This window comes from Lissotriton vulgaris, chromosome 2_1 (assembly GCF_964263255.1).
Source record: "Lissotriton vulgaris chromosome 2_1, aLisVul1.2, whole genome shotgun sequence".
Lineage (NCBI taxonomy): Eukaryota > Metazoa > Chordata > Amphibia > Caudata > Salamandridae > Lissotriton > Lissotriton vulgaris.
This window is the reverse complement of record NC_141687.1, coordinates 1,982,182,373-1,982,210,360: the sequence shown is the minus strand read 5'-3', so window position 1 is coordinate 1,982,210,360 and position 27,988 is coordinate 1,982,182,373. Positions and strand designations below refer to the sequence as shown.

The 27,988-nt window shown below is 45.5% G+C and overlaps 1 protein-coding gene across 1 annotated transcript in view; it reads right to left on the bottom strand.

The window, feature by feature from the left end:
• Nucleotides 1–27,988, bottom strand: part of STRC (stereocilin) — a 446,062-nt gene that overhangs the window by 323,124 nt on the left and 94,950 nt on the right. Inside the window, exon 5 of the mRNA XM_086957009.1 lies at nucleotides 13,431–13,516. Coding sequence (XP_086813135.1) covers nucleotides 13,431–13,516 — 86 coding nt within the window. The remainder of the gene's footprint in view (nucleotides 1–13,430; nucleotides 13,517–27,988) is intronic.

Here is a 27,988-nt window from a genome sequence, read left to right as displayed (position 1 = left end):
AACTAAGCCAGTACGGTAAAATACAATTATAATAAAGTTATATTATATTATCATTTTATTTTATTTTTTGAACTGCTCAGTGAGCAGTGGGCCGACGCTCCTCCGCCTTAGCGGAGGAGAAGCCGCTGCTGTCTTCTTTTAAAAATGTCTCTTTGGCAAACAGCTCCCTCTGGTTCCCAAACTGTCTGAAATCTGCACCAGCAAAACACCCAGAAACAAGTTTCCAGAAGGAACTTTGCTACCAAAAGAACAGGGCTCAAGTGTTTCTGTCATTGCATTCAAAGCACACACTATTTCTGGAAGAAAAGACAAGAACAATTATTCCAGTGTTCAACTTTTAGGAAGCAGAAATCCTTCTTTGTACAACAGGAGTCAGGACTCTTTCCTGTCTTCGTAATTTCCATCCTGAATTGAAGCTCCAGTAGGTGAAGCATACTTTTTAATAGACAGCAGCAAGTTTGTCATTCGTAGGTGCCCCTAACACCAAACCTAGAAGGTTCCTACACTTTACATTCCCCTTTTACTAAAATTTGATATGTTTTCTGCTCTGGAAGGGGCGACTTACAGCACTAGAAATCTCAGAGTATTATGCAGCAAAGGTTCAGTGTTGTAGAATGTTCATGTGCTGCTTTCCCGATACACCAACTATCAAACATTTCAGCCCAGTCATTCTCAAAGGAATTGTTGTCACTTTATTATCATCCCTGCAGGATTTGCCACAGAGCAGGGTAGCCAAAACAAGCTGGGTTGGACTCCATTTGAAATGATCTAGGGGATAACAGTGCTTTTCAATAGCAAATGGATGGGTAACAGCCCAGGGCAACGTGTTTGTAGTTTGCACCATAGCTTCCAAGTTTGGAAGCATTGCAGAAGGTGATTGAGACCAATTCGTAAGGAATGTGTGTATTATTGCACTCACTTGAAATGACACATAAGATCCCATGCCTAGGAATTTGAAAGGTAAAATAAAGAATCAAAATTTGACTCCAACTTTCAAAATCTTGTGACAATTCTCAAATACAATCTCAATTTCATTACAACTGCTACAAAATGACCCAAGATAATAATTTAAGTGTGCAGGTCCGGACTGGACGTTGCGGGCACCGGGCAATCCCCCGGTGGGCCGCATGGGTGGGGGCTGGTTTTGGGCCCCTGGGGACCGTTTTTGTTACAGGGCCGTGTTTGCATCATAGCTGCAAAAACGGCCCTGTAACAAAATCGGCCGAAAACCGGCCCTGGCAAAGAGCGGGGTCGCACCCCCAAACCCCCGGGGGGAGGTGTGGGCCGGCCGAGCCCTTTGCCAGGGCCGGTTTCGGTTCCCATTCCGGCCCTGTAAGTGTGCATTTCCACATGGAGCATTCCACTTTTGCAGATGCTGCTTTCTTCTAGTGCAGTATTCAATGCTGCATAATAAATGTTTTGGACTGTGGGCTGAACCAACCTACCCAACAATCCCAATAGCCTAGCCAAATATAACTGAACACTTTAGCATGTCTACTGTAGTTGGCTGATGAGATATTCTTTATTCATATTTTACTACTACTAATGTCAGTCTTGTGTCCTGCCACTGTGATTGTAAAAAGGCACATTATTGTAACTGGGAAGAGGTCAGTGCAGCAGGCAGCAGAGCAAAGCAGAGTTAAAAATTCCGAATTCCAAAACATAGTAATAGGGTATTTTAGACAGGTTACATTTCTCCTACTCTGATTCAGCTATTCGTCCGAAGCCAGGACAAACGTAGCAGTACTCAGCCGCGGTGCGTCCATTGGGGTGTAGGGGCGTAGCTCCACCAGCCACCATGGACCCGCATTGCGGCCGCCGGCCGTATCCAATCTAGACTCTAAATAAAACATTGTGCTGAATTGCACAGGGGGGGTGGCCTGCTGCATCTTGAGTGACAGTCCACACACACTCAGGCTGCAGCAGACCGTAGTGCGCAGTCCCGCTGGGGAACTTACAGTGCGCATGCTTGAGAAAGTTGGCAACTTTCTCAAGCATGCGCACTGTAAGTTCCCCAGTGGGACCCAAGGGAGCTTCACCATGCTGTTCGCCTGCCACAGCCCGGGTTTCCTAATGGCGACAGGGCGAGCAGCAAATGTGCCCCCCTAGCCAATCCTGGCGCTGATTGGCTGGTCCACCGGCGCAGCATCCCATTGGATGCCGCGCGTGGGGGTGGCCCGGCATTCCTAACGGACCCACTCACTAAAGCGGTCAGGATAATGGCCCCCATGGCAATGGCGAGGATGTGGGCTCCTCCTAGAGCGACAGCCCCCTGCCTGACCCCGGTCCTGCACTGTTCGCACCCGTCCAAGCCCGCTTCTCTTCTCGGACACTCCGCTTATCACCCGGCGCCCTGGTTTGTCCCTTAAGCACCGGGCGTCAAGTTTGGAAGCTACCGAAGAGCATCTGACATTTTTTTATGGTCTCCTTGGCAGTGCTGTCTGCATTCGCAGTCCTTTCTACTTACATTTCGTATGCTTTACTTAATCTTGCATCCATATGAGAGTTTGCTTTTTCTAAGAAGGTACTTTTTTCCAGGCAGCATAACACTCTTGTGCATAATTTGAATTGAGCCGCATCCAGGTATATGTAGCAGGGCACAACTGGGTTGTAGCTGAAGGCAGTGTGGGTGTCTCGGTGGGATAGTATGGTGTTCATTGGGGGATGTGGCACTACGCCAGAGCTGCCGAATTTCATTCTGGGGAACCAGGTTCAGCCTTCATGAACAGTCCACCAGACCACTCTCCTGGATTCCTGGAGTGCCTCTGACTTCGTTCTGTTTCTTTACTTTTTGTGACTGTTGGTCCTGCGGGGAAACATTTTCAATTTATGTTGTCTTGTTTACTGGGAGCATTGCTTTTATTTTCCTTTAGTGTAATAGGCTGGCTGGTGAAGTGCACTTCCCATAGTGTGCAGTTACTTCAATTTGCCTTTAGGTGACTACCTGGCTTGATGGTGGTTTTCTATTTTATTTCATGTAACTTCTTGTCTTGATGAGTGCATTGGTTTTAGTTTGTTTGAGGTAACTGCTTCACATGCTGGTTTCATCACACAGCTGACACCAACCCTGAGAAAGCCAGAGCTGCCCTGTTAGGGGTATCCACACCAGTGCGCTTAGGTTCCTTACAGCTCCTTCACTTGAAGTGGGTTACCACCTACCGGTTACTTTTTGTATCCTGCTCGTACCAAGTCAGATCCAGACCCAGACCAGTCCCCCCAGTTGCTCCGGATTAAGGGACATTGTCATGTCATCTCAGGCGCGATGTAAAGACTCCCAGTGAGCTGAGGACTCTTTTGGCTCAAGAACCAACTAGCTGGAGACCCTTGTGGTTGTTTAAAGATTTAAGATCAGCCTGTAACTCAGTCTTGAGCTGGGTGGGTGACCTCGATTACAAAGTGGCTGTGCCAGATGTCCCATTATGACCCCTTTCGCCTGTCTCCCCTTCAGACGCAGAGGGCATAAAACTGGGGGGTGCTCAACCCTGCCAAAAAACTGAGGGGTGACCCTAAGAGCACAGCTGCCATCCAATCAGGGGTGGTATGCTTTGGTGTGCTGGTCTGGTTTTCTGGGTGCATTGGCTCAAGTTTTTCCCATGTAATTGATTGGGTGTCTTGGTAAGTTGCTTTTATGTGAATGTCTGACTTATGACTGCGCATTCCTTTCAGTGTGCACTTGCTTCAGTTTACTTTTTGAGTCACTGTCTAGTTTGCTGGATGTATTTCTTTCATTTTTCTTTCATTAAACTGTTTGACTTGCTTGGTGCTTTTATGTTGGTGCCTGCATGCTGAAGTGTACTCTTCTTCAGTTTAAATGTATGTGACTGGCCTGTTGACTAGCACCCTGCTTTCAAAGTGAAGGTTCACAGGTTCACACTTGCTTTAGTTTACTTTTGTATGGTTGACTGCATGCACTGTTTTGCTGGATGCATTGCTTTAAGTTACTACTTGATGCATTGCTTTCAGTTTGCTTTCAAGTAATTGCCTCTCATTTTCCTAATGCTTTGTGAAGGCTGTTTCCCAACTGCTGTGCAACTTCTTCTACTCTTAGAATTGAGATTTTCATGAAAGTCTTATAGTTTGAATTCAGCACCTGAGTGTAATAGGACGAAATGTATGAAGCTCTGTGGTTATACTGAATAAGCAGCTACCTATGTTATGCCATCTTTTAATGTAATAACTGCACTTTCACAATTGCTTTATTAACCTTCCTGCTTTCTCAAATTTGCTTGAAAATGCACGATTTTTCTTCTTTTTTTTCAAAATTTTCGTGGGGGCGGTAATCCCCCTAAACCCCCCTTTTGGGGTTCGGGCTCACTCGCTGCACTCGCTCGCTATGGTGCTGTATGCAAATCACTTTGCGCCCCACCACTTGGAAATGTCACCCACCGCCCCTGGCAGTACTGCGGTTTGGTTGTCAAGAAACTGAAGGGAATGCGGTATAATGTGGTCAAGAAGAGATACACATAATGCATGATTTCTTTTTTATGTGGCATCAAGAAGGAAACGGACTTCTGCGTGCCATTGCTGATATATGGAAGAGTTGTGTCTCACTGAAAAGAAACTACTGGTTTGTAAATCGGCACATTAGACCTGGACGCTTGGCCCTCTGTGGGGAAACAGTAGATGCCTCAACCACAGACTCGAATATATCAACAACAGTTTTACCTCTGACACCATCAATCACAATATATTTTCAGTCACATATGTCTTTTTTATTGACTCTGTGATGCCTAACAAAAGCGTTGCCAGTTATGCCATTTTGAACTTGAAAACCGGAGACTCCACAGAACAGCGCCATCATAATTTGCATGTCACTCCGCTCGACCTGCACATCATTAGATAATCTATTTTAGAGCCCAACACAGAGCTTTAACAGGATATTGTCTCCCATTAAGCCTTGAAACAATAATGCACAAACAGTGTTTAAATTTATTAGCGAGGCACAGCAATATTACGAAAATATGTTTAATAGTGTTGCCTAACAACAGGTCGCCACAGTCTTTACCTGTAGATTTGCTTTCTCACCTCGCATTGTTTCCCCCAGCTGCACGAGTATCCTACTTGCCCAGGTACGCCATTGAAGACAATACAGATAACTGGCTGTAACACACACCAGTACCACAGGTATGTCTCTGATAAGGAGAAATACTCATAGTTCGGACATATGAATTTTAAACAACTAATCAATTTATTTTCCGTTTCAATCTTATTTATGCAACAGGTTGAAATTCATCCCCTACAATATCCAGCAACAGATATTGGTACGTAAGGTGCGAATGATTCTAGCCACACATTTGTAATTTTAAATTCACTATATATTAAAACTAGGCACATCCTTATTCCCATCACAGATCCTACGATGTCCTACCATAATTCCATCCAGCCCTGAAGAAGACCTTGTATATAGTGATGGTCCCACTTTCTTAAGGTGAAATGGCGTCTGCATTTCTTAGTGGTCCAGAGTAAAAGAAGATACAAAGGGACGCTGTTTGACTCAGCCAGTAGAGCCGGATTGATCGGACTCGCAGAGCTAAACTGCTAAATAGTCTCTGGCCCCTATCAGGACCCTAAATATAGGCATGTGCCTAGAACAGAGCAGGATCTAGTTCTGGCACGGTTAAAAGGAGAACACTTCACAATAATCACAACTAGGATATATGGGAAAATCGTATATACTATTGATTTGTTTGTGTATTATTGTTCTAATGATATTTTTCATTGTTTAGTATGTATGAACGTCTTAATAATGTCTATCATTTTACAGCAAATCTATGTAGTGTATATTTGTATTATGTGTGATGTTCACTTGGAAATATAGATGAGTTTTTTCAATGTACTGGGTGAAGGGAAACTTAAATGCTAAAAAGCCTTTTTGACAAAGTTAAAAATATCTATTGAGAAACCACAGAGTCAGTAAAAGGGACATCTGTGACTGAAAATATATTGTGATTGATGGTGTCAGAGGTAAAACTGTTGTTGATATATTTGATATTAGATTCCGGCCTCTGATTTCCTTCAATGAATCTTTCCCCTTTGTTTGATATCAACAACAGACTCGAGCATATCCCAGTGTCTTATTTATTTATTTATTTTGCATATTTATAGAGCGCTCTAATACCCGGAGGTGTCCTGGCGCTAGAAAGATAGACTGGTGTGACGGAGCGTGCTTACTGAGTGAAGAGCCATGTTTTTAGACCTCTTCTAAAGGCCATCAGATTCTGTGTCTGTCTGAGCGCAAGTGGAAGTTTATTCCAGGCCTCAGCCGCCCCAAGAGAAAAGCTCCTGCCTCCCCAGCGAGCTTTTTTAATTCTGGGGACCTTAACCAGAGCCAGTTGTCCTGACCTCAAAGTTCTTGCTGGTTTATGCCAGCAGAAAAGGGATTTCAAGTGCCTGGGTCCCGAATCATGGAGGGCCTTGAAGACCATGCATACTGCCTTGAAAGTGATTCTTTTACGAATCGGCAGCCAATGTAGCTTAACCAGCTCCTGAGATACTGAGGCAAATTTGGGTGTGTCAGTAATTAGGCGGGCGGCTGCATTTTGCAGAAGTTGGAGTTTATTCAGTATACTATATATAATAGTCTAGGCGTGAAAGCACTAGACCAGTGACTATTGTTTTCCTGTGTTTCTTATCAAGGTAGGGTAAAATTTTCCTGATGGTTTTGAGTATGAAGTGAAGGGAGGAGGAGAGGGCGCCCACCTGGGATTTAAAGGTCAGGGTGGTGTCCACCAGTATACCGAGATTTTTCACTTTGTCCACCGGTTCTGGGAGAGGTCCCATTTCGTCTGGCCACCATCTCGGGGACCAAAATTTGTCTCTGTCACCAAAGAGCAAAACCTCGGTCTTTGAGGAATTCAGTTTGAGGCAGCTTTGTGCCATCCAGCGGCCAACTTCGAGCATGCTGTTTCTGAATCTATCGGCGGTGTTTTCTGTGTTGCCGGGAAGGAGGGACACCACAATCTGAGTGTCGTCGGCGTAGGCCGTGAGTTGAAAGCCGAACGATCGAATCACCGGGGCGAGGGTGGACACATATACATTAAAAAGGGTTGGGCTTAACGAGGAGCCCTGGGGGACTCCACAGGGAAGTACAAAGGGTTGAGATTCGTAGCTGCCCAACGCCACTGTCTGGGATCTATCAGATAGGAAGGCTTGTAAGATTTTTAAAGCCTCACCCTGAATTCCACAGGCCCTCAACCGGTCCACCAATAGCTTATGGTGGACCGTATCGAAGGCCGCAGAAAGATCCAATAGGATCAGGGCTGCTCTGCCCCCTGCATCCATCACCTGCCTGATATCTTCCATAGATTTGATCAGGGCGGATTCCGTGCTGTGCCCCTCTCGAAAGCCGTGTTGGGAGGAATCCAGTACATCCGCTGATTTCAGGAAGGCACTAAGTTGTGCGTTCAGGTAGCCTTCTATTATTTTGGCCGGGAGGGGGAGTCTGGCAATCGGGCGATAATTATTCATCTCCGTGATATCAAGATTGTTTTTTTTTAGCAGGGGTAGGATGGAGGCTTGCTTCCAACTAGCGGGATATTCCCCTTTCTCCAACATCTGATTGAAGAGGGGGGTGAGAACCCTGGCAATCGCATCTGGTGCGAGTTTAGTTATTGTCGTGGGGCAGGGGTCATGAGGGGAGCCTGATTTAATTTTTAGTAGGCGACTGCTCACTTCTTTTTCCGTAATGGGCGGGAAAAATTGAAGCATGGGTTCAGGTCTGGCGGGATCGGGGGCCTCTCTCGGTGAGGAAGTCATCACTATCCTGTCCAGGGGGAGAAAGATGTTTTCCACCTTTTCACGAAAGAAGGTTGCCAAACTTTCGCAGAGTGGGAGGCTTGCTGGAATTTCAATGGGTTTGGGGTTAGCTAGGGAAGCGACCGTGAGGAAGAGTTCTTTAGGGGTATTAGTAGCGTCTTCTATCTGACTCGTGAGAAAGGCTTTTTTCGCTTGTAGGATGGATTCCTTGTAGCGTCTTTGTTCCGAGTTAAGCGTTTTTTTGTCCGATTCCCTATAGTGCATACGCCAGATTTTTTCAAGTTTTTTGCACCTTGTTTTGTGTTCCCTTATTTGATTTGTAAACCACGGGGCGGCAGGCTTGGCCCGAGTGGAGTAGGTGGTTTTGGGGGGAGCTAAGAGAAGGCAGGCCCGGTCCAGCCAGGTAGTATAGGTCTTAGCTGCTTCCTCCACAGTGTTCGAGAGAAGGGGCAATGTGTTGTTTAATGTGTTGTCTAGAGAGTCCCCAGTGATATTTTTCCATTTTCTCACTAGTTTCGGGTTGTTTCTCTTATTAACAGATTTTTCATGGGTGGTGAGAGGGATAGAGAAGTGACCTGCTGAGTGGTCGGACCAGAAGACTGGCAGAACAGAGGAGACTTTCAAATGGACCTGATTAGAGAAAATCCCGTCTAGGGTGTGTCCTGCTCTGTGAGTAGGATCGGTTACTAGTTGTAGCATGTCGATCCCCGCCAACAAGTCAATTAGTTCCTGGGTTTCAGGAGATGTCTTGCATTCCAGATGGAAATTAAAATCACCCAGAAGAGTGAATCTTTGGGAGCAAGCTGCTACTTCTAGTAATTTGCTCAAGGCTGCTAGAAATCTAGTTTTCTCGCCCGGGGGCCTATAAACAAGGCATCCTGTAAAGGACTGGTGATTAGAGAGGGTAAAATTGAACAACAGAGATTCGTCTAGTTCAGGGGGACCGGGTTGAAAGGAGCCTCTGATGTCTTTGTGATATATGATGGCTAGGCCGCCCCCTCTCCTCTTATCCCTATTTTGTGTGTAGCAGATAAAGTCCTGAGGGGTGGCTTTCACTATATCTGGACCTGATGCTGCATCGGTCCAGGCTTCCGTGATAAATGCAATTTTTATGCCGGTATCCTGAATGTACTCGGCAACTTCTAAGCTGTGCTTAACAAGAGACCTCGTATTGAGGAGGAGGCATTTTGCCAGGGGGTAGTTGGTTGTAGAGCAGGAAGACTGGTCTCTTAGTTGAGCAATTGGTAGCCAGAGAGGTTTGAGCAATGGTGACAGGCACTTGGGGCAGTGGGAAGGCATAGGAAGGTGTTTGGTCCCGGGATCCCAGATATTGCCGTCCCTACAGGGATGTACGATGTTTATGGCTAGGAGCGTGTCTCTGTTATAGACAAGCCTGGATAGTGGGTAGGGTGTGGGAGCGACAGGGGGACTGGCCCTGGGCGCGGGTCTGGCGCGGACGGGCGCAGATGGGCTCGCCTTTGGCGAGCCTTCGGCGCGCCGCCGGCGCGCCCGCTGCGCTCGTCCGCTGCGCTTCCTCATGAGGGGGGCCATATAAAGAAGAAAGGGCGGGAGGGGCGGAGCACTGCACTGCTCGGCCGGCTCCCAACCCAAAATGGCGGCACCCTCCGGAGCGGATCGCCTCCAGACGAGGGTTCGAGTGCCCAGAGCACAAGGAAAGCAGACTCTACTCTGCAGTATCACCAACAAGAGTGCCTTAGTGCTGTGTGCCTTGCATGCACACGCCTGATGATCTATGAAATCCCACTGAGCAAGAGCAGACACCAGTATGCCTTAAATGAGAGAGACCTGCTACTGCAAATGCACTAACAATCAGTGACCAGAAAGCCAACTCTAGCGATATGTTTTTTAATAAAACAACAAAACGTATTTGCCATTAGAGAAAAAAAAAACAGTGTGTTAGTAGGCATAAAATTCCAATCTACCATTTTTCATTAGCATGCTCATTTCATATCTGAAAGTAAAGGATAAAAATGATACTACCAATTCTCTTGAGCTAAGTGTAATTCCGGAGTAACTCACTGTACCCTGTGGATACAATTGGCCGGTTTCTACTTGAGATACAGATCAGGATTCACTGCTGTCACACTCACACCTCTCACAACTTTCACACCAATAAAGCCTTCATCTCATCATGGTTATTACCTGGATCTTGATAACCTCAGCCTGACAAAATTGCAATTCTGATTCCAGCTCTATCCATTTGGGTACAATTGCCTGGTCAAGTTCATAGTAGGATGAGGTACCAACCAAGTCAGAGGAAACGATTTGCTGATCTGAAGGCTTTCACTGTAAAGGCTGTTAATGGGATGCGGGAGCACTAAAGCGTAAATAAATCACTGTCCTTTCAGCTGACATATCATGTGTGTTTTAATGATAATAGAGACCAGCAAAAAATGATTAGACCTGCCTGGTTGGAACAAGGCGAGCCAAAGCAAAGCAGATCCCTAATACCTATCATATATTTCAGGGTCCATAGAAGCACCTCACGATCAATAGGTCCAGATGGGTAGCGGCAGGAAATATTGTCACATTGTGACGACATTGTGATCAGGAGTGAATCATTCACCACATGTCACCGAATGAAAATGAGCCATAAGAACAGCAATATTAAAATTAACAGTCTTCTGAGAGATCTTACTCAAGAAACATTGTTAAAGTCAATAGATTTGTCTTCTGTATATAGAGACACAACCAACATGCATACATTGACAAAGATCAAAAGGACATGCATGAATGCAGAAGCAACTGCACACCAAAAAACCTCAAAACAGACAGAATTAATCATATCTATAGACGTCCTGCACAGAAACTATCAGCAGACATGCTCATCTGACATGCATTCACATATGCATGCACACCATCTGACACAGAACTAAACTTGCATACAAATCTATAATCAGCCATGCACACTGAGCACTAAACCTACAGGAGGACCACTGGACCTATGTGATTATGTAGTATAATGCACACAATTAGGGATTTGCTGCATTTGCCAAATAATCCATCTTCTGCTGCAAAATAAAAGGTTGTTTCTAGTCCAAATAGATCAAAGTTTACTAAAAACATGGTGACTTGTTACAGCGCAGTGGGAGACCCACTGAGGACGTTGACTGGTCACTTTTCAATTGCTTGTTGCTGAATTTGGTTGTTAAACTGGTACTTATGCCCAGACAGTGTTAAAATGTGTAAAAATGTAAACATAATTAAGTAATACTATTAAAAAATGTCCGCATTATGCTACATAATTCTCCCTTTCTTACCAGATAAATTAGTCAACCCTGCAGCATAATTTGTCTTACCTTGCTATATAATTCCAGTGGCCCTGATCTACATATAGCCATGAAAACGGGTCATTAAACATGCTGTCATTCATGCACACAGATCAACAGACAGAGACGTTTGCATAGACCAAAACACAGAGACTCCTACACACACATCAGGGGAGTCTCCTCTTAAATGGCGAAGTAGCGTCCCCTCTGCTGCGAGCGCAAACACTACCAAATAAAACGGCATAATAATGCCATTTTATTGTGCCACCAGCTCGCCCTATGTACAGCGTAAACATGAAGTTACTGCTTCCCCTATCAGTGCACATGGCGAAATTGGCTGGCTGGCTGACTACTTATGGCCAACATGACGTGCGCACTGCACACCCACCAATCCCCCTGCTGTAAAACAGACGGAGGATTGCGGGCACTGGCCCCAGCCTCAAAATGAACGTTGGGTTAGCCTGCTCCCACTAATCCTGGAGCTGCTCTCATGCTGACAGCAGCTCCAGGATTGGTCAGGATTCGAGTTCCACCGGTCAGGAAGGGAAGTCTTCCAGTTCCTGCTCGTGGACATCACACCACCATCGCCGGGAGTGCGGAACCTGGCGTGCATCATTTAGGGGAGTTGGGCGCATGGCGGCCCCCATATTTTTGTGCTGCCAGTCACCGCTGACACACATTAAAGTCACACACAGACACAGGCACTCTCAGACAGCTCACAAGTAGACAAAAATAGACAGTGGGCGAATGGACAGGCAGTCTGTGGAATTGGTGGATAGCTGGAAAGCGGGATGGATGTTTAATTGCTATTGGGCAGATGCAAAATTCATTCCCACTTAATAGTTAGACCTTCTGTGAAGAATCACATGTCTGTGTAGTAGTAAATGTAGTGGAGTTTATCACCTACTCATATCGCTTTTACTGGGCAATGGACCACTAGTCCATGCAGGTCTCTTCCTCTACAGAATGATCTCCTCTAATTAACAATGCAATACACTCTGCCGCTTGCTCCACGCTTCACCTTCTTGGAATAATAGTACATAATCAGCACTGCAATTCAATGCCTGTATCTCTGAAAGTCTAACATATTTCAGTATCAACATGTTGATGAAAATGTGGTGAATAAATTAAACAAATACTTCACCTCCTGCGATATACCAATTTTTTAAATGACAATCCCTGACTTAACATGTGATTTAGCTTTTACAAAGGAAACTGTTAATCCTATGTGTACAATGCAGTAAGCATGCATTCACCATACAAAGTTTAATTTTCAATGCTAAACATACATGTTCTATACTAAACACATTTAGGGGTCCATCCATTAGCATAGCGGCGGATCACCCCACCGGACGGCCATTTACCCCCCGCCACATTAGCATTGCGGTGGTACCGTGGCGGACGGGAAGACCGTCCGCCACTTTTCCGCCGGTAGGCAATTGTCACGGGGTGGGGGGCTGCACCTGAGGAGTACCCATGGTACCCCCCTACATTGGCATTCACAAGGTGGCAGGCACCGCGCAGTGCCTCTCACGTTGTGCATGCCAATGCACAACATGCATTTTCAACATTGTGGCGGGTGCTGCTTATAGGACCGCCCACCATAATGTTGAATATGCGGGATGCGACCGCCAGGGTGGCGGTCCCTTCCTAATTGGCAGTGCGGGACCATCGCACCACTGGCGGCCGGCCACAGCACCGCAGGGGCCTTAGTGATCACAATGTTGTCAATTCCACTGCATTTCTTTCCCTCCATGAAAACTGAGTACTCTGCACATTTGTGGACCGGACCTGCTACGTACAACGTTTAACGTTTACTATTTTGGGCTGTGAAACCATATTAATATGTTTATAGTTCACTTAGCACTCGGAGGACCCCAGCCAGGAAATTGCTGTAATTTGCTCTTCAGAAAGAGTTATTGAAACAGTGGAGTAATACTGAAACTCACATCATTACTGGAACTCTTTCTGCCTGCCCACCAGAGAAAACAGCATAGCACAGATCAGCAGGAGACACAAATGTAACTCTGTCCCAGAGCAGCTGACATTGTATTTGGTAGGTTTATCACAACGTCTGAAATTCAACATCGTGCACCCAGGTTTTTATACCCCCAAACTTGTTTGGCATGAATAAATGGTAGAGGTGCCAATCATTGAACCCAAACCTAAAATGAACAGGGTGGAGGTCAGACAATACATAACAAGGATACTCAGGCCTAGCTTCTCTTTTTCAGAATTATCACTCCAGGGCTCTTCAAACAGACATTGCAAACCTCCCATGGCAAGAAAGCTACCCTGATGATACCATATAAAAGACAGTGAACAGATTCTAACAGGCCAGTGCTCTTCTGTCTGGATACCTGCACACGGTGCCAGGAGCGATGCATCACCGAGACAAAGCGCTTCACCGCATCATTCTCAGCAGACATCAGGAGCTTCTGGAAACTGTCCCGGGGCATCTGCAGATACTCCTGAGAATACAAAGGATGGGGAAAAAGGTCATGTTTATGTTGGTTTCCTTTACATCATTTCAATTGAGTCCAACAGCTATTTCATAGGTACTCTTCATTTCTTTTGCTGAGCAATATTATGTATTTAGTGGGGATAAGCAGATATTCAATGCCAACAGGACTGGAGACTTGCGTAAACCCTGTGCAGGGCACCGGGACATTTAATAAGGAAGAGGCTTTCCAAAATCAATCACTGGTGGGATTTTTCCAGAAGTATATACTAATTTATTATTTATAACAGAAACAACTACAACAACACAATAATATTAATAACACATAATTATTATTATTATTAATATGACAAAGATAAAGCTATACCCATGTGAAATTTTGGTTTATAAGATCATGCAAAATTGTACAACAATTGTGCCAAATTAAACGAAATGTCATGACTTAAAAAAACCAAACTATATTTCACTGTATCTCACGTATGAAATGAATGCGAGGGTTCACCTGGTCATACCGGACTCAAGAGATGAGGCTGTTAAGAGGAGAAAGTGTCTCACTGAAGACCCTTTCCTCTCACATTGGTCTCTCGCTGAAACCAATTCTGAATTATATGGATTTTCCAAGGGATATAAAAGTTTTGCTCAGGCCTTGATATCACCAATTATTAATATTGTTATTATTAATATTAGTAACAGTTTTAGTAGTGGTAATAGTAGCAGTGGTAGTAGTAGTAGTTATTTATTACATGAGGCTATCATCCTAGTCTGCTTCCTGGAGCAAGATGATCCTAACCCTGGTCAGGAGAAAGGCATGGACATAGATAGTTGAGGGCTTTATGTGTGGAGTTTTAAAGCTCTCATGAAGGTAAGCTGATTATCGTATCTCGTCGCATGGTTTAGGAAGTTGTTTCAGGACCTTGACCCATTGACTGTAAATCTTTAGTACCTTTACTGTCTTTACCCCTTTACGAAACCAAACTAAGGGGCCGATTACGATGGCGGGCGGGCGGGCGGAGTCCAAGTGAATCCCAGCGACGCTATGTGTGTGTGTGCTTCGTACAGTCTGAGACCTTCGTGAGGATTGCCCTGTGATGGTGCGCACCCGGAGCTCCAGTGAGTCTCAGTGACACTGTGTGCATGTGCCCTGTGGCAGCCTGAGACCGTCGTGAGAAATTGCTCTGTGACTGTGTGTCCAGGAGCAGTCTTGTTCTATGCTTCGATCGACAGTGTGACCAGAAGTGCTGCGATCGTCATTGCCATTGGCCCAGACCGGCATCCCCAGAGGAGCTGTGAGAATTCACCACCGCCGGCCCGAGCCTGCCGTTGCCAAGGAGAGACCTCGAGCCATCACTGTTGGAGGTCCGAGTTCCACTGCCCAAGATCAACTAAGTCGCATCAGTGGCCCAAGCAGCAAGGAGAGGAGAGGAGATTGGGATCGTACCCCCCAGGTAACGCTCAGCAAGCAAGCGTGCTGCCTGGGGATGGGTGCGGGCTATGAGAAAAACACTCTTGTCCTTTTCCATCTTTGTAGCGTGAGCCTCTGCTCAAGTGTGTATCGTTGCCCGTACTTGCCGAGGAGTGTCAGTACCGGGGACGGAGTGTGGAGCTGCACTTTGTTTTCCATCATAACAGTATTGGGGGCATATTTTGGCAGTAGCTGGCCGTGAGTCAGTAATATTGGCCTAGAGACCGTCCAGAACACTGCGTTCGGTGCCGGAGTACATTATTTTGACATTACCAACTGCCTGATTGTTAATTTTCAACTTGCATTATTGTGGCATTACAAACTGCCTGATTGTTGCTTTATTTTTGCATTATGAACTGCCTGATTGTTGCATTACGAATTGCATTATTTTGGCATTATGAACTGCCTGATTGTTGCATTACGAATTGCATTATTTTGGCATTACGTACCGTCTGATTGTTGCATTTTGAACTGCATTATTTTTACATCACAAAGTGCCTGATTCTTAAATTACGGATTGCATAGCATTGCATTAGGACTGCATTGGATCATCGAGAATTGCTCAGTAATACTGTAAGAACTTACAAGGGCTTGCTGGCCTAATAGTCAGCAAGTTGAAATATTACAAATACGCATATGTTGGATTTTTATCGTGTGGTCTTATTGCAATATCTTTTTTTATAAATATATACTTGTTTTTTTATTAAACTCATGTGGAGTCCATTTGTGGTGTTATCACTGGGTTACTGGGAGTGTGGTTGCAAATACTTTACACATTTGCCTTGGAGATAAGCCTGGCTGCTCGTGCCAAGCTACAGAGGGGTTGAGCAAGGGCTATCTGAAAAGGTGTCCTTCCTTTCCCTGACTTAGGAGCAAGGGTCCGTATTTGTACTAAGGTACCTAACTCAGCCAACTAGAGACCCCCAGTTCTAACAGGGCGCAGGTGATGTGAAATCAGGGTTCAAGGAATAAGCATGACTGGTGGAAGATCCCAAATATGATCTTTCATATACCACACTGGGTAAGTGTTTCTTGTCAGTACTTCATCAATATGTAATCCAACCACAATTAAGACTCAACATCGAAGTGCAATTCTGTACCTATTGACTTGAGCCATGGCCTTTCAAGGTCTTACTGTTTGACTTACAACTATCTCCACAATCCCTTCACAAACCAATACCTGAGAGTGCATTCTATACTGTTTTGACTGTATTACTTTTGACTCTCTTGATAATGCCTTCATGTCTATGGCAGCAGTGAACTTGCAAGATAATAATCACTGTTTTCTATGTTAGTGCTAGCTCAGGGAATACAATGAACCAGGCTTCTTCTTAGGTGGATCAAACGCTGCTGAGCCCAGCTATGCTATGACCTAAATACATTTCAAGAAATGTGGCCAGAATGTTCTCCAGAGGAGTTGGGCAATGTGCCAGAGCATCAACTAGTCAGGGCTAAAACATCCTCCCTTCTACTCCAGCATGCTGGCAGAAACTGCCCAATAAATCAGGAACATTGCCACTGTGGGAGTTTTTTTTGAGAACCAACAATAATTGCTGAGTGGTAACATTAAACACAGCACCCTCTCAGCAATGTTTGGGTGCAGTCAATGGAGGCTCTGCTGAAGTCACCAACATTGCCACCTGCTTGATACAAATCTATAAGTATGGCTGTCGTTTTTCCACAAGAGCAGCAAAGTACATCTCTGCACTGGAATGGAAGACCAACAGTTCACCATCCATACTCTAGATGAGGGCTTGGCTTCTTTGCTCTTCTTCATGTGCTTCCTCTCTGTTATCTGCTGGTTTTCAGGTATGTCCATGGATTTCCATGTGCACATTCATGCCATTCCATATACAAGAGGGGTCTGAGGTGGATGACGGTGTCATTTGTTTGTTTTATGGTACAAGTGCATGAGCTAGCCTATGGCGGAAAGTGTTGTAAATCTGTATGTCTTACACGCCAATTCTATATTTGTTTTCTGTGCTACATCCGCGGCATTACTTAGAACAATGTAGTAACATTCTTTACTGTATAATTAATTAAAAACTTGACAATAAAAACGTTGCAAAATAGCAAACATGACCTCCTTAGGAAAAATAACATCAAAACGCTTTGCATTTTCCTCCTAGTCTTGCCAACACTCTCAGCATAAAACCTTAGGAGAATGAGCACTTTCTTTCTGTATGGCAGAGGGAAGGTGTGCCCGCCTGCCTCACCCACATTGCAGTGGCGGGTCCTCCAGGGAGTGCGGTGGGGCGGGGGAGGTGCAGGGTGGGGGTAGTAAACCCCGGCATACGGCCGAACCGAGTTACATATATAAATAAATAAAACTAAATTACATTGCGCGCTGCATCGCCGATTGGGTTGCAGCACGCGCAATGTCATTCGTTTTATTCATTTATTATGTACTTAACTCGGTTTGGTCGTATGCCATAGTTTACTACCCTCCCCTGCCCCACCCCACCCCACTTCCTGCCGCACTCCCCCGAGGAGCCGCCACTGCCACATTGGGCTGGGGATGCGGATTTGATGGGGTTTTCGTGTCGTAGCTCCATTCATTCTGTAAATAGGTACACATCATAACCAGGACAGGTATGGCACTGTCTAGTAGTGGGATTTTCACTGAGGGTGCCACCCACTGGACAGCCATCAACCTACATGGGGTATGCAATGGTAGGCCTGTGGGACGCCATTGCGCCCCTGCCTAAGTTGCCTCACTTATGCCTCAGCCAACCCTGAGAGGGTCATCCCATGTCAGGTAGGCACTCCACCAGGAAACCCCAGGAAAGCCCCTATGTTTAAACATAGTAAATAGTATAAGCACTTTCTTAACTTCAAAAAGCGCAACACTTTGTGCATAGTGTCCCCAAGTGAAAGATGGAACTAAAAAGTGACTGTACACAGTGAAAGATTTGATGTAAGGTTTCCATGAATCGTAATAAGCGACCATTTAAAACCTTGCATCAAATCTTTCACTGTGTAGAGTCACTTTTTGGTTCCATCTTTCACTTGGGGACACTATGCACAAAGTGTTGCGCTTTTTGAAGTTAAGAAAGTGTTTATAATATTTACTATGTTTTATAAATTATACTGAGAAAAATCTGTGTAGATAGTTCATTTTTGCCTTCTGACTTTACCAAGTCCTTCGTATGTTTATTGCCATTGTGCATCTTTACTGCTTAAATTAGTTTTCCTATTATCCACTGGAACCGCTGTTTTTGCATATATAACCACTACCCTGGTTCCACTGTGAGTAGGGTTCCCCTGTGCTCCTTCGTGAGTTATAGAATATGGACATTTCTTTGCTCCAAGACTGTCAGGGACTGTGGTTTCTGCCTCCAGTGGACACCAGTGGCCGGGGGAGGACATCTGTGCATCCCAAATCAACAGCCATAAAGCATGGGTATCCCACAGGTACAGCAGGCCTCTGCCATTTGAGGGACAAATGGGATAGATTGAAGAGAGAGATTGTGACACTTAAGGGCCCATTAGGATGGCGGGCGGATTGCCCCCGCCAGGTTGGCGGTAGCCACTGCCGGCCTGGCGGGGGAAATCCGCCCACCATCCGCACCTATATTACCCCCTGCCATATTAGTATGGCGGGGAGACCGCGGCGGACGGAAAGACCGTCCGCCGCTTTTCCACCCTGGTCGCCTTGCGGCCGGGGTGGAAAAGGATTAATATTGTGGCGGTGTCTATTGTATGTATATAATTGTGATATTGTGCACTGCATAAGGGTTTTTTTCTCTCAATTTTGTGGGGGTTAGATTAGGAATTGTCCACTATGTGCATACTAGCAAAATCGTAACAATATGAGTGGGCCCAGGACTGATAGCAATATTTCTGATTGTGTTTTATGCCCAAAAGTATATGATGGTCATGTTATAATGACTGAATATGTGTGTTGAATGTAAACGTTTTTACATACATCCTCTGGGAAGTCTCTATTGTGATGGTCAGTGTATTGATCGCGAGTGGCTGCTGTGCCTTTGCTTTACACATTGCCTCTGTAGTGAGCCTGACTGCTCAGTGCCAAACTACCAAAAAGTGAGCACGGGTTATACAGCGAGTGTAATCACCTGCCCTTGAAAGGAGCTGTAGTTCTGCCTGGCTGAGGGCATCCCTTCAGCCAACCAGACACTGCCGGTTCCAATAAGCACATGTTGTACTGTTGTTCCCATTACTGCACCACGACCCTGGAGTACATTAAGATGCTAACAATAAATATCTAACCAGTTTGTACATATATTAAAATGCAAGAAGTCACTGAATATAGTGATCAAAAGCAACCAAGCAGTCAGTAGTGATAAACCATACCTCCGAGGATTAAGCCTGGTAATCAACAAAATGTGGGCGGTCACCTAATGCAAGTACTTGCTCGCAAACCTATGACCCACTATACAAAATAGAAAGTGCAAAGGTGCAATGCTTAGTCTAAAAAACATATATGGTAACAGCCACCTTATACAGCCATTGCATTTAGGCAGGAAGCAAAAATATAAAATCATTCTGAACAGCATTTCAGGTCCAAGCAAAAGTGCATTTAACACAAGTCATCATTAGCAACAGACATAGGCGAGCGTTGCATGGGGTCAAGGGAACAAGAAGCGCAGGTAAAACTGTAAATAACCTTATTAACGACCACCATATGTGGTGGTTACAAACCAGGGTAACATTTGTACAAGCACAAGTCCATAAGAGCACAGGATGCATTCTGGGTCCTATTAGTGGTGTATGTCACATGCGGGCCATTCCCTTCTGCAGTTCATACGAGGCTTGTCAGCTGTTATTTCAACTGTGGTACGCGCTGTGTGCGCAGTAGGACCAGAGCTGCTGTGTGTTTTTAAATTACCTCGTTTTTCATCTCATTTGGATTTATTTACATTTCCCCTGTTTTTAAAGCGCGCCTGGCCCTCACTTGCATTCTAACTTTTGGGAACCACACCGCTGTTGGGCGGGTCCGCATCCTCGCGTAACTGGCATCTCAGGAGCGCCATTTTGGAAGTACTCGGTGCCGCTTTTCGGCGCCAGCAGGTAGGCTTGACGCTCTAGTCGTCAGAAGGACGCTAGGCGTGTATTTAAGCCAGGTAAATCTCAGGCTCCCCCCTTGTCAGCTGTTATTTCAACTGTGGTACGCGCTGTGTGCGCAGTAGGACCAGAGCTGTTGTGTGTTTTTAAATTACCTCGTTTTTCATCTCATTTGGATTTATTTACATTTCCCCTGTTTTTAAAGCGCGCCTGGCCCTCACTTGCATTCTAACTTTTGGGAACCACACCGCTGTTGGGCGGGTCCGCATCCTCGCGTAACTGGCATCTCAGGAGCGCCATTTTGGAAGTACTCGGTGCCGCTTTTCGGCGCCAGCAGGTAGGCTTGACGCTCTAGTCGTCAGAAGGACGCTAGGCGTGTATTTAAGCCAGGTAAATCTCAGGCTCCCCCCTTGTCAGCTGTTATTTCAACTGTGGTACGCGCTGTGTGCGCAGTAGGACCAGAGCTGCTGTGTGTTTTTAAATTACCTCGTTTTTCATCTCATTTGGATTTATTTACATTTCCCCTGTTTTTAAAGCACGCCTGGCCCTCACTTGCATTCTAACTTTTGGGAACCACACCGCTGTTGGGCGGGTCCGCATCCTCGCGTAACTGGCATCTCAGGAGCGCCATTTTGGAAGTACTCGGTGCCGCTTTTCGGCGCCAGCAGGTAGGCTTGACGCTCTAGTCGTCAGAAGGACGCTAGGCGTGTATTTAAGCCAGGTAAATCTCAGGCTCCCCCCTTGTCAGCTGTTATTTCAACTGTGGTACGCGCTGTGTGCGCAGTAGGACCAGAGCTGCTGTGTGTTTTTAAATTACCTCGTTTTTCATCTCATTTGGATTTATTTACATTTCCCCTGTTTTTAAAGCGCGCCTGGCCCTCACTTGCATTCTAACTTTTGGGAACCACACCGCTGTTGGGCGGGTCCGCATCCTCGCGTAACTGGCATCTCAGGAGCGCCATTTTGGAAGTACTCGGTGCCGCTTTTCGGCGCCAGCAGGTAGGCTTGACGCTCTAGGCGTCAGAAGGACGCTAGGCGTGTATTTAAGCCAGTCATGCTGACGCGCAGCGGTTACGCGCTGCGGGGACGCCAGATTGACGCCGGAGTTACGCCAGAGTTCAGCCCGTCTGCGCCCGTCCGCGCTGAGGACGCGCTGCTGGACGGGCTGAGCTCTGGGACTCCTGGCGTGCACGCACCCCCCACTCGGGATGATTTGTTCTGTACTCTTCAGTCCCTGAGACCCCCTGTGCTCTGCTGCCACCATCGGCTTAGACCCGAGGTATTGCGTCGGGCTCGCTCGTGTCCCTCTTGCAACATTTCGTTTGCTTGCTCTACTCAGGCCCTTATTCATTCTATTCCATCTGTGCCTGCCAGCCATGTTTCCCAATCCAAACAGGGATTTTTGATCAATGCTCGCTCTTTGATCAAACATGAGATTGAATTTCACGACTTTGTTAGCTCGAGGAATCCCGACTGGGTCTTTGTTACAGAAACGTGGGCTTCTGAGTCCTCTGGCCATGATCTGCTTTTGGCCATACCTGAAGGCACCTTCCTAAGGTTAGATAGAGATCGCTGTAGAGGTGGCGGAATAGCCATCCTCTTTAAATCTACTCTTTCCTGTACTATAAAACCCCTATCGGTCTCTACGGATCCCTTTGAGGCGCTATACTTTTGTATTGTGCATACTCCGGTGAGTGCCTTTGCTGGTATTCTACTCTATAGGCCCCCCGGGTCCAGAGCCAACTTTTGCCCAGAACTTTTTAGAATTTTGGAACCTTATTTTGGCAGACCGCATTTCACCATCCTGGGTGACATTAACTTTCACTTAGAGGATTTTTCTTCGAAAGATACCTTCTCTCTGCTTAATTCTCTGGAGGCATGCGATTTTGTTCAACGAGTTCTCCACCCGACTCACAAGGCGGGACATATCCTGGACGGGATCTTTTCTAATGATTCTAGACTAGAGGTCGGTATACCGGTACCAATTACCTGGTCTGACCATCTAGCAGTCCCGCTGTCTTTAGATATTCCCTGCCCTGATGTTATTGTGGGCACTGGCAAAAAACAATCTAAAAGGAGCTTCAAAAACTTTACTAAGGAGGCTCTAGCCCCTTTCATTCTTAACATCAATATTTCTACTCAGCGGAAGGTGGATGACTCGGCCCAAGAACTCACTGATGCCATTACCAGAGCTGCTGACGAACGAGCCCCTCCTTCCTTGAAATCTGCAGCTAGACAGAAGCCAACTGCCCCCTGGTTTTCCGCCGATCTGAGGCTTCTCAGACAAAAATGCAGACAGAAGGAACGGGGGTGGCGTAAATCCTGGGATCTCAAAGACAGAGAAGGTTATAAAAACCTACTACGGGAGTACAAAAAGAGAGTCATTAGGGAAAAACAGGACTATTTTTCCAACTTAACCTGTTCTTTAACATCCTCTAAAGAGCTCTTCAAAATAGTAGACTCACTGTGCTCCCTCCAGGTTCCTGACCCTGTAGTTGCTTCCCAGGAGCTATGTAATGATATATCAGACTTTTTCTACAAAAAGATAGATGATATTTACATAGCTCTAAAGTCACAGAGGAACTCGCTTAGTTCTGAGGATTTTTCTCAAATTAAACGACTGGAAGCTTGGAATACAGATTCCCCTCAGTCCCTTGAACATTTTCCTGCTCTTTCTCTAGAGGATCTTAATAGCCTGCTGGACAAAACAAAATCCTCATCCCCACTTGATCCAGTTCCTCTGAAAGTACTTAAGAGCTGCAGAGAGATCATTCTTCCTCCGATGTTGGAAGTCATGAATGGAGCCTTAGAACAGGGCATCTTCCCATCTCTTTGGAAGAAAGCCATTGTAAAGCCGCTGCTGAAAAAGACCACCTTAGACCCCGGAGTACTGAAGAACTTCAGACCCATCTCCCTGCTGCCGGCCCCTGCTAAGATGTTGGAGACCCATTTGAATCTCCATCTTTCCAATTTCCTTGACACCTCAGGCTTCCTGGACGGGTCCCAACATGGCTTCAGAAAGCTGCATAGCACGGAGTCTGCCCTGACGAAAGTCATGGATAACATCCGCAGAAAAGTGGATTTGGGTCTAACCACCGTTCTGGTGCTGCTTGATCTTTCAGCAGCATTCGACACCCTGTCTCCCCTTACTTTAACATCTAGGTTAAGGGAGGCAGGGGTAGAAGGACCGGCACTCAGTCTCCTGAGCTCCTTTTTACACCAACGAGAGCAGCGTGTCATGCTAGGTGAATACCTCTCCCCTGCTAAGTCCTTGCAATGTGGGGTGCCACAGGGGTCGGCATTGAGCCCGACCCTGTTCAACATCTACGTGGCCCCCCTTGCAAGACTAGTAAGATCTCAGGGGATGGAGGTAGTGTCGTATGCCGACGACACGCAGATCATGGTATCCCTGACCCACTCTGTGAGTGAAACCGCATCTAACTTTAGGGCCTGCATGCAACTTGTTGCAGAGTGGATGGTTTGCAACTCCCTAAAGTTGAACGGGGACAAGACAGAGGTCCTGGTCTTTGGCAAGGACCAGGACATGTGGTCAGGTGATTGGTGGCCTCCTTCTTTAGGTAGCTGCCCTATACCTACACAATCTGCTAGGAACCTTGGCGTCATCTTTGACACCCAGCTCTCTATGGAGCTCCAGGTCAATAGAACGGTGGCTACCTGTTGGGGTGTCATCAAGACCCTGAAAAGGATCGTTCATTATCTGTCCCCACAGGCACGGAAGCAGGTGGTTATCGCCCTTGTTGGTTCAAGGCTTGATTACTGCAACTCAGTGTACGCCGGGGCCAACAAGGGCCTGCTTCAGCGTTTGCAGGTTATACAAAACGCGGCAGCGCGGTTTGCTCTCGCTTTGCCCTGGTTGGCATCTATGACATTAGCGAGGAAGAACCTCCATTGGCTCCGATGCTCTTGGATCGTTACTTACTAGATACGTTCCGAGCAGATGCCTCCGATCCAGTGAGCTCAATCAACTGGTAATTCCCAGAGCCAAGAAGGCTAGATGGGGGAGCAAAGCTTTTTCTATACAGGCACCTTGGATGTGGAACTCACTCCCCCTGGAAATCAAACTACTGCCTTCCCTCGACCTCTTTAGGAAGTCATTGAAAACCTGGCTGTTTATTAATGCATACCAGTAGGCTCTGTTTCTGTCTGCTAACAGTCTGTTATTTGGTTTAGGCGCCTTGACGCCCACTGGGCATAGTTGCGCAATATAAGTGATATTTCATTCATTCATTCAGGAATATACTTACAACACTAATCTGATGTTACAGTCCCTAACTGGACACCTGCTATGGAATTATATTTAGCAATGTTCCATTATAACCGCTGTATCCAAAGCTAGCTTAAGGGTAGAATTCTCCTTGTGGCAATTACAAATCAAGTGCTTTCTAATGCACATCACTGTTGTCTGCCATGTACAAGTGGTTCATACTGCAATGCTAACAAGGGATATCGATCCAGTCATGGTGGGGGGTATACTTCCGGTAATGGCCGGATTCTGTACTCTGTTAGCCGATCACCTGCTGTGAGATTCTGTCCGGCAGTAGATCCCAGCCAGGATAACATTTGTGCATAATGTAAATCCATTAAGGTGCGAAGTGCTTTCCAACACCCGCTACTGTTATCTGCCTGGTCCTTTCTGGGGTTGTGGAAGGGGATGTACAGTCGGTGATGGTCAGGTGTTGTGCTCTCTCAGTCGAACCCCTACTATGGAATAGTATTTAACCATTATAGCTAATTCCGTTGGAACGTCACACGTATAGACATAAGTGACCACTTACCTGCAAGTTCTTAGCTCATGCTTCGGGAATAAAGGCCTCAGTAAAATGCGCCTATCAGTTATCAGCGGAGGACAGCAACATAAAATCTGGCTTAGGGATTCTGTGACACCACACGACACCGCTGTCGACCCCTGTGTTTTTTTCCCCACTGTGCTCTGAATTCCCATAACGTTAGTGCCAAGAGTCACATATGTAGACTATCTTATTCAGGCTGTCCTTCCCATCGGGGCCTTCAAATATGGCTGATAGATTACTAGCTCGTGCGATTGAAGCAGGCCTGGGGCCACCAAAGTGTGTGTGACTTTCTGCAAGTAAAGCGCATTTGACAGGTGCCTTCCTTGTGTTTTTAAAATGCACTTCAATTGATGCAGTCTCATTGCCCTAGTTTTATGATTTCAAGATTCAAGTCCCAAGTATTTAGGGCATTCTGAAAATATTTTTGCCAGGGATTTGGTTTTTTTCTTTATAAATGGCCTGGATATGCATTTCAGTGTGCCTTCTTCTGCAGAGGCGACCTGGTGATGGTATTTTACAATGGCCATTTTGCACTCCATGTCCTGGCTTAACAGCATAAGCTCCAGATGCAATAAAGTACGCCTTGTGTATTTTGGTAAACCAAAAATGATTCTATAGGCGCAGAATTGGCACTGCTCTAAGGTATTCAGGAGCATTCTGGGAAAGGTGAAATTCCATAGTTCATTGCTGGTAAAGGTTTAGCCCGGATTGCTGTTTGGATTCTTTCTGTGGTGAGGCTGTGCAAGGTACAATGGAGTTTTGCAAGTGTTAATTTTGTTTTTGCTGCCTTTTTCTTCGATTGCACTGAACTGTAAAAATACTTTGATTGTTTCTAACAGCAATATGCCCAAGTAGTTATATTTGCTATTTGAAGTTATATAGAACAGGCCCAAGTTTCATCTCTGCTGATCTGCTTTAGTGCGCTGTTCAAGAATCAGAAACTTGAGTTTGGTGGCGATGGCTTTTAGGCAGTTCATGGTGTTGTAAATATACAGTATGCTTAATGCCCACTGCATCCCAATGCGGGTATGGTCCAAGATAACAAGATCTTCGGCATATTGTAAAATCGGTCATTTTAAGATCCCTATTTTTGGTGGAAACAAGTTTTCTTTCGATAGTGCCAGCCCCAGATCGGCAGTATAAAGGATAAACAGCATCGGTGCTATACGCAACCCTGTTTTAATGCTTTATTTTTATTTATTTTTGTGAAAATGCGGGCTTGTGTCAGTTTAATTTGGATCCAAGATTCCTTGCATAAAGCAATTATTGCCTTTAGTAAATTTGTTTGCATCCCCCACTCATTGAGCTTTGTCTATAGAATGTTATGGTTATGCCATTAAATGCCACGCTATAATCTATTAAGCATGTGTATCATGGACTGTACCTTTTTTTAGGGCTTTGTTTGCCAAAAAGGACAGGGCAATCACATTACCCATAGTTGATGCCATTGGATGAAACCCTGTCTGATAGTAAGGGATGTGTTGTAGTCTGTAACCCAGGCCTCCATTTTGCACAATAAGACTTTTGCAAAGACTTTAACCTCCACGTCCAATAGGGCTAAAAGCCTTTTGGTCTCTGGATTTGAGCTACCACTTTTTTGGTGAATTGGATGCAGAAGGGAGCCCCTCCTGACGCTGGGATATTAGATGACAAAATGCAGTCTTGAAAGAAGTCATGCATTCCTGGTGCCCAAAAGTCTGCATCTTCCCTAAAGGTGTTCCCAGTTATGGCGGTTTGGCCCTGGCACGCCATCTTTGAGAATTTTTCGGAGTGTTGTTTTTGTTTCCTCCATTGTTAGGTGGATTGGTTACTCTACATGGTCTTCCTTTTCATATCCTGGTTGCGCTTCCCCATAGCGAAAGGTGATTAGGGACCAACGTATAGGGATATAATGTGGTTTGTCCATTGGTACGCAGAAACAGCATTTTCTTTACTGATGGATTTATTATAGAGGTCATTGACATATTCCCAAAATGTTCTTGACAAAGCAGGTGCTAATAAACGAGTTATTTGTGTTTTGTCCTGTGAGGAGTCTGTTGATCCTTCTATTTCGGATTTCTGCCTTCTGGCAGAGCCTTTTACCTGTATTAAGCTCTCTATCATCTCTGTGCATTTTGAATAGAGACTTAGAGGGCATTATTGTTTGGGTCGAATTCAATTCTCTCATTATTTTATACCAGACTTCTATTCCCATTATTCATTGGGAGTCCTGCAACACACATTGTTGTTGTTCTTTTAATTTCTTTTATCGTTTTCCACTACATGGTCCCCACTTTATCGTTTTCACTAATGGGTTCCCCTCAGCACTTAGACGACGACCAGCTACTTGAGCTGCCAGATGAGTTTTGCAGCTCAGGATGGTTTTAGCGGTCAGGGGATGATGATCACTTTCTGTTCTACTTTGGACCTTGTTTTCCATAGATCTTGCATGCAATGAAGATGTAATCCAGAGTGGGGATGTTTTTGAGAAAGTTAACAACCTTTACCCATCTGGTTCACCCTGCTGATCGCCTGTATACAGATTGAATTCTTTAATACAGGCTTCTATAGTAACATAACATAAACATTCAATAACATAACGTCTCCTGGTAGGCATCATTCTGGTGCCCTTCAGGCTGTCCTAAGTTTATCACATTAAAGTCCCTACCAGGATAACTACAGTGCCAGGAAACTGGTAAAGGAGCGTCCATATGCGGGTTAATGTAAACGTTGAGGAGAATAATGGATATGTTTAAATCATTCAGGCTAGATCTACGAGTTCTACTGCCTGTCTGTCATTGCTCTGAGTTTTTATCTCGCTTGTTCCTAGTTGGAAGTCGAGCTTTGCAAAGATTGAGAGCCCACCAGATGCCCTTCCAAAGGTGTTTTTCCTGTGTACGACATTGTGCCCCGCATAATACCCAGAGATTGATAGGAGGTTCGTACTCACGTTTCCTTAAGACACAAAAAATCATCACTAGCTAGAAAGCAATGGGCTTGTTTTTTTTGTAGAACGATGGCCAATCCAGCTACATCCCAGTTTATCAATGTGATAGTTTGCCTGGCCTTGTATTTGCCCTTTCACTTTCTGGTAGATACCCGATGTGCCTGCAGGAACAACCGATAGCCATCCCCAGCGGGATTGGTGATCCCTTGCTGTGCCGTTTATCATAGGCACTCTGTTATTTTTGCCAACCTTTAT